Here is a 10,008-nt window from a genome sequence, read left to right on the forward strand (position 1 = left end):
CTTATTGGTTTATTTTGTATTTAATAAGCCCGTCCCTATCTATAATTGTCCTGAGTGTAAAACCTTTTATTTTTTATTTCATAATAAAGAAAAATTTGTAAAAGTCGATTTTGAATACGTAATGGTCATCTTTGTTAACAATACAGTAGTTTGTATATTATTTGTAATTTATATATTATGTATTAAATATGAAAATATAATCGATTTATAAATAAAAATATTTCTTTATATTTGACAATTTATTGCATTTCCCATTGATTATTTGTAAAGTTCTACCCCATTATGTTCCTTTTCAAAAATAAATTGCGGGTAGCTAATATTCACTTACTATAGTTTCGATTAAACTAAACTAAACACTCAAATTGTCGAACGTAATATGAAACGAAAGATTTTATAATTAATTCGAGCAATTTCGTAGAACATGTTTGGTAGAAATAAACCGCCATTTTTGATCAAAAGTAATTTATTTGTTTCTTTAAAAACTTAGACGTGGAATGCAACTTCTACACATGTGACAGGTATAATATGTAAAACTACATACTACTATATTCATAATTTTTTACGGTTTTTAGAAGATCAACATAGTATACTTTATTATGTATAATTATAGCATGTCTAGCGTCAATAGCAATAATCCTTAAATTCCGTGCTAACTATTGTGTATATCCCCTGTACTGATTTCTTTACAAATGAGTATCTGATTTCTGCATCGTTCTTTATCCATATTTACTCTGACATACAACTTATCGGATATTTACAAATATACAGAGTAATTTAATATCGCATATTTTTTTCAATTTGTTAATCAGCTTCGCTCAGTCACTTTTATGTTCGTCTTCATATACTGCACATGACATCCACATGCGCTCACACATACCTACAATTCTCGTAAAAACAACAGAAGAATACTATCAAACATATTACAAGGATCAAAAAATTAAATTACTTCGTATCATATTTACTTTCGCAGACTAACGGAAGTGTCAATCTTTAAAATGATATTCCAATAAGTGAAGAATTCCGAATTCCATTATGGCGTTTTGCTATAGGTACATGTTAAGTAGAAATATCAGCCAATTGGATCGAGAAGAAATCGGTTAAATAACATTTAAAAATTTGTTTAAACGTTATATTACACTATATACTGCTCACATTTTTGGATACGGTATTATACAATGTACAATATTCGTATAAAACTATATCTACACCGTGATGTACTTAACTCTTGTTTTTTTAGATCGAAAACAAGCACGAGTCATTTAATTGACGTCGTTTAAAAAAAAAATGTGTAACATCCATTTCTTCATGTAAGCAGAATATACGAGAACCGTACCAGAAATTAAAACGTATTCGATGAAATTGATCGAATGAATTGCTTAACAGTCACACTGCATGCGTTTGTATTGAAAAAAATTGGACAGATAAGATATTAAGAATGCATAGGAAATCTCCATTAGAGAGGAACAACGATGTTTCTATACATTTTTCACTCAAATAACGCAACGAATTAATTTCGATTCGAAAAAGGTAAATTATTTGCTTCGTATTTCTTGTCTTTCGTCGTGGCGCCGATTTTTAGAAAATGGCTCAGCTTCAAAGCAATCCTTTACACGTGAAAAACAAATTCTAATACTGAGTCTCTGGATTTCGTCTACGTAGAAGATTTCTTTTTGTACAGTTCGATTAAGTTAAAGTTCTCGTGTTCCGTTCACGTCATTCGCGGAAATGAATAATAATCGAGAAATGATCTACGCACACGATAACCGTGAAAAATGAAAGATGATTAATGATCTCCTAGATGGTATTAACGGAAATCAGATTCGTGGTCACGAATTGATTATATTGGTAGTTTCTTTGCGGCGAACAGAGTAAAGGCACCTTAAAATTCACTGTATTCAATGTCCAGCACCTATATTTTTTAGTTTCATAGCAATTTTCTGATTTTCCTCTAACAATCATAAAAGTCTTCTCATTTTTTTTCTTTTTTTTTTTATAAAAACAAACGTATTGTCAGTGTCGCGACTAATCGAAACATTCGCTTTATATTTGTATATATACGCATACCTGTGTGTACGTTTATAGACATTCGCGTAGCGTTCAACGCGAAATTGAAAAGAAAATTTCGGGATAGTTGAAAACTAAGTACTTGTTATTCGAAATAATCGGCAGACAGATGCAAACGAAGTAAAAGTACTAATGCATATAAATGAAACATAGGCTGCATAATGCGATCGGAACAATAGTGAAAATTTCACGAGTCCATTCTAAATAATAGAATTCGAATTGTAACAATAAAATTGAGAAGACTTTTCATGTTGGAAACTAGCGAATACTTTGACTTCTTAAATTTGGTCCATTTTGGAAGACAACCGCTGTACGTACGTCTTCAATAAATGCTCACGCCATGCATCTGATAGAATAAAATATACGTATAAATGAATCGTAATTAGTTTTCAATTATCAATCGGATCTTTATTGTTCGGTTACTATTCTGTTCAAAGGCGTATTGTTAATGAGAATTCTGTGAAATTAGTGCCCCACCGGTTGATTTTTCACACGACTGCTGTACATTCAACCTTATTGTGCCCATTGGTTGCATAGATTGTGCATATGTGTATTTTCATTAGTATATTTTTACGAATACGTTCTCCATGCTATTCACAATGTTACGATCCAAGAAAAACCATGTGTTAACGTAGAATTCAAAATATTGATGGAAGTATTTGTTGCAACATCACATTTTAACGTTGTCATTATATGTAATATTCGCCATTATTAAATACTAATTATTCTGAAATAATATATAACACACCGTGGTTGTTTTAACAAATGAGTTCAAAATTTGTTAGTCGTAACATTAATGGCTACAGAAATATCTAACAACAAAAAAAGCTCAAGAGTGTTTTACGTGCAAAGAGAAAAAAATGCGATGTATTATAACAAATTTTTTTACTTTCGGACATTACACTGTCGTAATCTGATACATTCTAATTGTTATCAATGAATTATAAATTTGTCAGCATATTTAGATACAGCATTCAGTTTTCCATGAAAATAATGCTGTACAGGTGGGAGATGATGTTTTTTTTTGAGAACGGAATATATCATATTACTCGAATGTACATTTCACAATTTTTCAAACTGTTAGATAATAATGTATATGCACAAATCTACACGGCCAAATGCTCATACATTACTAGCACATGCAAGTCTTCAAAGCGATTCATCAATTTTCAAACTTCTTTTATTGTACTCGAGCGGAGGAAGTATTAAGGTTGTAACAAAGTTGTTGAAACAACTTTCGCGTATCAAGGGTTAATTATTAAGTAAACTAAATATCAATAACACAAAAGTTTAAATGTACATACACATATATACGTGTATATAAATACATATGCACATTTGTTTATCGATGCTCATACCTTTATCATCTTTGTCATATAAATAAAATTTGTTTAAATAGAAAAGTACTAGTACATAGTGTTTCGCCAGCAATACATTATGACAATTGGACTTTTCATGGGAGACATGAAAACACGCACATGTGACCTCGTTAATACATACCCTTTAGAACCCCAATACAATTCTCTCACTTTTTAATCAGTACATAAGATATCGCCCCCCTGCCGTCTATTAATAAAATATGAAGTTTAAATAGTTTAAATATACAGAAGATCTCCTGTTATTAAAGTATTTAACGATAATGTCGGTGTTAAGAACTTTCGTATTATTAAATGGATAAGGATAAACTGCAAAATAAACCAAAACCTTCAACTCACGCAGAATGTTCAGTGAAATTATAAATAATTTACATTTACACTTTCTCTTTCCAATATGTATACATATACATGCGTATATAATACACAAATACATGTATATATGTGTGTATATATACATATACATGTATAGGTACACCGCAGACTCGTATGCGTGTACACGCATATACACATGTATATATAGTCATATAGCATGCATTCAATCATACACACATGCATGCATGCATACATAAATTTATATATGTACATATGTATATAACTTAAACATGATTCGCTGCAAAATGATTCTCTGAATAATGTATTAATCTATATACAATGTACAGCACTAACGTGCAAACCGTTTAATTTCTGATCACAAATTTGTACAAATTTTGTTTTGTACACATCGTATTGGTCACCTATTCTATAAATATCTACTCACTTTTTCGCTTTCATGCTCAGCAGTGTGTGCGAGACGCTCAGAGACTTTATATAGCAAAATAATTTTTGCGAGTCTGTATCAGAAAATGTTTTCAGACGATAACCATTTTCACAATTGTAACTTCTTTTTTCTTTTTCCCCTTTTCCGTTTTTTTTGTTTTGTTTTTTGTTAAGACTAAGGCGCTGTGTATAATTGCATGAAAATGATGATATAGCAAATCCTTGATTGGTAAAAGTTCTAACTGGTCTTTGGATATAACACGGCAATTACCTTTACTTTGGTAAAGTCTGATACACTTTTCTTTTTATCATACTTTGTATATTGGTGCACATCTCGTATTTCTGTAAACTCGGATATAGAACGCAAAATTTCACTACGTCCAAATCAATTGGAGTCCATACACGCGATATCATCGACGCGCGAATTCCGGTTGCACGCGAATCTCTTTTTCTAACGAGCAGATTGTACTACGACTTAAAATAAATTTCACCTTTTCACGTTGACACGACAGTACTTGTCGTCGACGATTGAGCCACTGTTGTCACTGTTACCATACTTAACGTACTGTCAAGAGTATTTTGTTCCGTCGTTCCCGTAACGTCTTTTTCGATACACGGTTTCTTCGGTTCCTTGTGCTCCTCGGACGAACTGGACTTCCTCTTGTGATTCGAGCTCGACGAATGAGAACGACTCGATCCCGACTCGTCTTTCGACGATCGACTACCCGACGACTTCTTTTGACCGTCTCTTCCATGACTGTGATGCCTCTCTCTCCTTTTCTCCGATTTCCTTTCACTGTCTTTGTTATCCGCGCGATCACTGGATTTATTAGAAACGTTATAATCTCTAGGCAGGGTAATGATCTTCAACGGATCGTCTTTACTGCTACTTTCCCCGATTTTACTATCTAATTTCCGTTGGGACGACGACGGACTCCGATGACGATGCTTTTTGTGTTCTCTATCGCGTCTGTCACGATCCCTTCTGTCTTTGTGTCGTCCTGTCTTGTCGTCCCTGTGCTTCCTTTTCGACTCCGAATGCGACAAATGCGACGAATGCAAATCTGATGGCAACTTCGACGAATTTTCGTCACTGTTATCATTCCTACTGTTACTGCTGTGCCTTTCACTTTCTGTTGTCGGAGATGTAGATACGATTGAAGAACAGGAAGAAGAAGTAGTAATCTTTGCTGCGGACGACGAATTCTCCTCGCACGAATTACTGGCAGCTGTAGCGCAGACTTTTTCTTCGTTCTTCGATCTTTCCTTGGCTTCGTCCTCGGCCATCTCGATTAATGCTTTCACCGCGTTCTCGGTTGCGCACTCCATTTTCGACGTGAACGCCAATGTTGTTTCTACCTCCAGTAATTGACAATATTGCTCTAATTTTGATATATCATTTTTGTACTTCTGTTCGGCGATTTCAAAGCTTTCCTTATGTATCTTCTCTAACACCTCCTTCGAAGCTTCCGCAACACCGGTTCTCAAAGACTGGCAAACTTCTTCCACGTCAGTCTTCGACTTATAAATAGCAATTTCTAAAGCCTTGTCAACAACTTCCGTCGCGTACGTCTGCGCTATTAACTGTCGCTGCGCTAATATATCCTGTTCAAGGATGACAACGGTGCAATCTGAGGTTGTATCGTGCTCCGTCGAGCAAAGGTCCGAGGAGCTCAAACGTCTATTGCTCTCCTTCGACAAAGAACTGGAGCTACTAAATTTGCTGACGGATTTCGATTCGATAGCCGGTGAAATACTGTCCTTGCTAGATGTGGTGTTACTGCTACATCGGTTGTGGTGACGGTGATGATCTAATTTGTGACTACTGCAGTCGTATTTCTTCTTATCCCCAGAATGACTGCTGCTGCTGCTGCTGCTGTGAGAATGGTGGCTGGACTTCTCGTTCGACCGACGACGATCTTCGTGTCTTCTTTCGGACCTCTTATCGTCTCTCTTCTCACTGCTCTGTTTTTGTTCCACTGAACTGTTTTTCGACGATTTATTACCAAAAAGATCGGTACAGTTGTCATTATTTTCCTCGGACTCTCTTCTTTTACTGGAGACGGAAGAATGTCTCGTGTGGTCTCTGTTTTTGCGGTCTTCCTTGCGTTTTCCATGTTGATCGGATTTTTTCAAGTTCCCTTGATATTCGGCGGCTCTTTCCTTCGCTTTCTTCTCTTCGAGCGAGTCGATACAATGTTTTTGTTCCACTCGTTGACGATTCGTGTTCTCCTTCTGCTCGTCACCTATACTCACAACTTCCAAAGGCTTCTTTTCTTTTATTCGATGAGACGACTCGCTTGCAACACGAGTGTGCCTAATGCTCGCGTTATGTTGCGATTCTGGATAATACTGTTTTAATCGGACATGCCATGCTACACTTGAAACCGCCGAGACTGTTCGAAACTGATGAATAATGTTGCGCGGTAAAAAGTATATGTCATTGTCGTATAAATTTATTCTCGCATAGCGAATACCCTGTCTACGCAATTGATTCAATTTAGCATCTTCGATCCACTGTACACACTGGGATATCGGTGGTTCGTGAAGATCCAGTTGCAATTTCTCGACTAGTTCAGGAAAGTCACCAGCGTAGAACGCCACTACGTCCTTCGTAATCCTATTGTATTCCGAAGGTTGCCCACCATGGACAGCTTTTAATATACCCACTGCAGCTGTTGTCATTCTATCTAATCCATGACCCACGTGATCCGCATGAGCTTTGGTGCGATCTTCGAACATATATTCACGGGCTTCACTAAGACGAGGTAAATATTGTAGATTTCGTAACTCATTTATTCCCGTTCTGCGCCTCTTGTACGGACTTTTATTTATGTCTGCTGTTGGTACTAACTGCTCTCCTGGTCTGATCCACAAGATTGGACCATCGTTTGATTCTTGCGGCGTATCCATCTTCACAACAGACAGTGGACCCCAAGGCATAGTCTGCAATTAGAAGTTACGCTTACACTCAGAATAAAATACACATCTTATTTATTACACATATTGGTAATATGCTAAAAAAGAATACTAAACTGTGAATCTTTGTACAATGTAAATATATGTAACACATAAACGTATGTAGAAATACAAGAAAAAGTATTTGATATAAAATAATAAAGTATGTTTTTTGTATCTTTATGCTTACCAGTTTTAAGAATGGGTTTTCTTCTAACTTTTGTAGTAGATCCGGAAAATATCCACCAACTTCTTCATGAACAGTTCCGACAATACTTATTTGATGAAGGGGCCCATACCTAACAGTGCCATTACTATATGATTTACAAACTTGATCTTTGTACTGAGCCATAGTTGTAGTTTCTATGTCACTATTTCTTCCTAACACGCCATTTTTAACAGTTAAAGTAGGATAATTGTCTGCCATGTAATCTAACAAATCAGGAAGATACGCAGCAGCATTGTGTACTATACCCATAACGTGATGTGCATTTCCATTTTCATCTTCACCAAAAACTACCTACAGAATCGAAATATTTTCTTATGTTTACCTTATTCAAAACTGCTTATAGTATTCCATGTTATTAAAATTTAAATGTAATTTTGATATATTCTATTGAACGTGGTAAGTTTCAATTATACTATCTGGCCAATAGCTTTTTAACTATTATCGTTATACATACCTTGAAATACTCTTGAGCTAATTCCTCTATTTGTTCGTGTGATAATGCATCAATTTCATCTTGATACATATGCACAACAGTTGCACCACCATTAGGATAGGTTTCTATATGAATAAATTTCTTGTACTTTAGGCCTTCGAGTAGTTCACTTTTAAATGGTGGATTGTGAAGCATTTTATAATTTTTTGTTTGCAAGTTTAACCTGAGATTTTCATTTGTAGATTTTGAAAATGCATGAGACACTGGTTTAGAGCTTAACGAGACCATACTACGATCTCGTTTGCACTGTACTCCGATGTTTGCTCGTTTTATTTTGCTACGTTTATAACAACGTGAACAAACGCGTCGCTCGTTATGATCCTTGCTCCGCTTGTCTCTTGAAGATGAGTATGATTTTGTATGTGAACTTGAAGATGTAGAACTAATACAATTTACTGATTTATTGTGAGATAGTGCAGCATCGCTTTCAACTATTGTCGTAGAAACATTGTTAGCAGTCCAATCTGATTTAACATCTAATTGTTCTTGAGGATCTGTCTGTTCTATCTTTACTTCAACAACTTCTGTTTTTATATCTCTATGAACAATATCAACTTCCTTATCTCTCTTCTCTTTCTCGTTGGATTGTACTTGTGTAACAGAAACTTGTTCTTCGGTTTTCTCCAATTGTTCACAAAAAGAATAAGGCATCAAACTCTTATTAGTTTTAGTAGTTAAATCGTCTGTGTTGTCTTCATTGTATGTTGCTGTATCCATTATAACAGTTGACGTCGCTATTGCTGATGTCATACTACTGGGAAATGTTGCATCTGGACTATTTGGACTGTCAGAAACTCTTGGAGGATAGTCTGGACTTCTAGGACTATTAATCACTTCACCGCTACTTTGTGGACTCTCTCCTAACTGAGGTGTGTTAGTATTTTCCAAATTTGCATATCCTTCTAGTTTTGTGGGTACTGTGTGTACCCCTCCTGGTAGCGTTGCATCTTTGTTACATGCTGAATCAACCTAACAACAACAATTTCAACATTTAATAATTTCATTGTTATGTATTATAAAAAGCAGTGTCTACAAACAATGAATGTATATACATACGTGAATAGCATGCTGAACCGGTTCTATTTTAGGTTTCAATAACTCATTATTGCAATGATCAGGATTCCCTACAATAAACAATAAAAGCTTTGGAACACACACATGAAGTGTATAAAACATGTAAAATACCATATTAATCATGAATTAAATTGATTTTAACAATCTATGTTTATTATTTCGATAGTTCTCTAACTTTTTCCATACTAACAATTAGAAAGGGTATACTATTCTCAATAGAATGTAGACATGTTATCTTAAGGAAAATACGTATATATCGCATAATTATCAATCAATGCTGTTCAATTTCCAGTGTGTGTTTTGTATGTTGACGTAAGAATTTATTAGACAAATTATAAACAATAGATTCCATAATACAAGGGTCAATATAGATTCGATGTTAAAAATAATTGTTAACGTGCAATTTATTTGATGAATTCATCACAGAAATGTACGTGTTTACGCGAGTGTAAATAATAATAAACGATATTACCATTTGGCTGATCTGCATGGCAAGCAACATTGTCCAATTCATTTCTCTGATTAGACATGCTGTGTGCTTCCAAGGATGGTACGCGTAATGTAGTATTGATAGCAAGTTTATAGGTAGTACGTTCTTCCACATCACCAGAAGAGCTCATGAAATTCACGTTTCTCTGTAATCCTTTCCCTTCCGTGTTTGCATTAAACGATGACGCTGTAGAGAAAATCGTGGGCGTCCTGATCGAATGTAACTCTAGATCGTCCGTAAACTCGTTTGTCTCTTTAATAACACTATTCCACGCTGTTCTGGTTACTTTTACGTTGGTTGTTTCCTTTCGTAGCGGCTCGAATACTTGCTGAATTGTATTATTTACATCACATCGCTCATTTGACACGATACTTGTACCAGTTTCGGATGCCATCTTGATTCTGTGAGCAACATCCTGAACACAACGATACTACGCAACATTTGATTGGATATTTCTTCGCCGCCTTTCGAACAGACCTTATTCTATTCGTCTGAAATTGGATAAAGAGTAGGGGTAAGACCAGTAGATATAGAGGTACTATAGTACATTTTTATTCATGGGAATCTT

At 35.2% G+C, this 10,008-nt stretch overlaps 1 protein-coding gene across 1 annotated transcript; it reads right to left on the reverse strand.

The window, feature by feature from the left end:
- Window positions 1-55: 55 nt before the first annotated feature.
- Window positions 56-9,863, reverse strand: LOC143352588 (uncharacterized). Its single transcript, XM_076785208.1, has 5 exons — window positions 9,423-9,863; window positions 8,933-9,000; window positions 7,838-8,845; window positions 7,345-7,674; window positions 56-7,142 (listed from the first exon to the last, which is right to left on the reverse strand). Exons 1-5 carry the CDS (start codon window positions 9,832-9,834, stop codon window positions 4,692-4,694), a joined length of 4,269 nt encoding a protein of 1,422 aa, XP_076641323.1. The 5' UTR covers window positions 9,835-9,863; the 3' UTR covers window positions 56-4,691.
- Window positions 9,864-10,008: the final 145 nt, after the last annotated feature.

The sequence above is a fragment of the Halictus rubicundus genome, chromosome 3, assembly GCF_050948215.1.
Source record: "Halictus rubicundus isolate RS-2024b chromosome 3, iyHalRubi1_principal, whole genome shotgun sequence".
In the NCBI taxonomy this organism is placed as follows: Eukaryota; Metazoa; Arthropoda; class Insecta; order Hymenoptera; family Halictidae; genus Halictus; species Halictus rubicundus.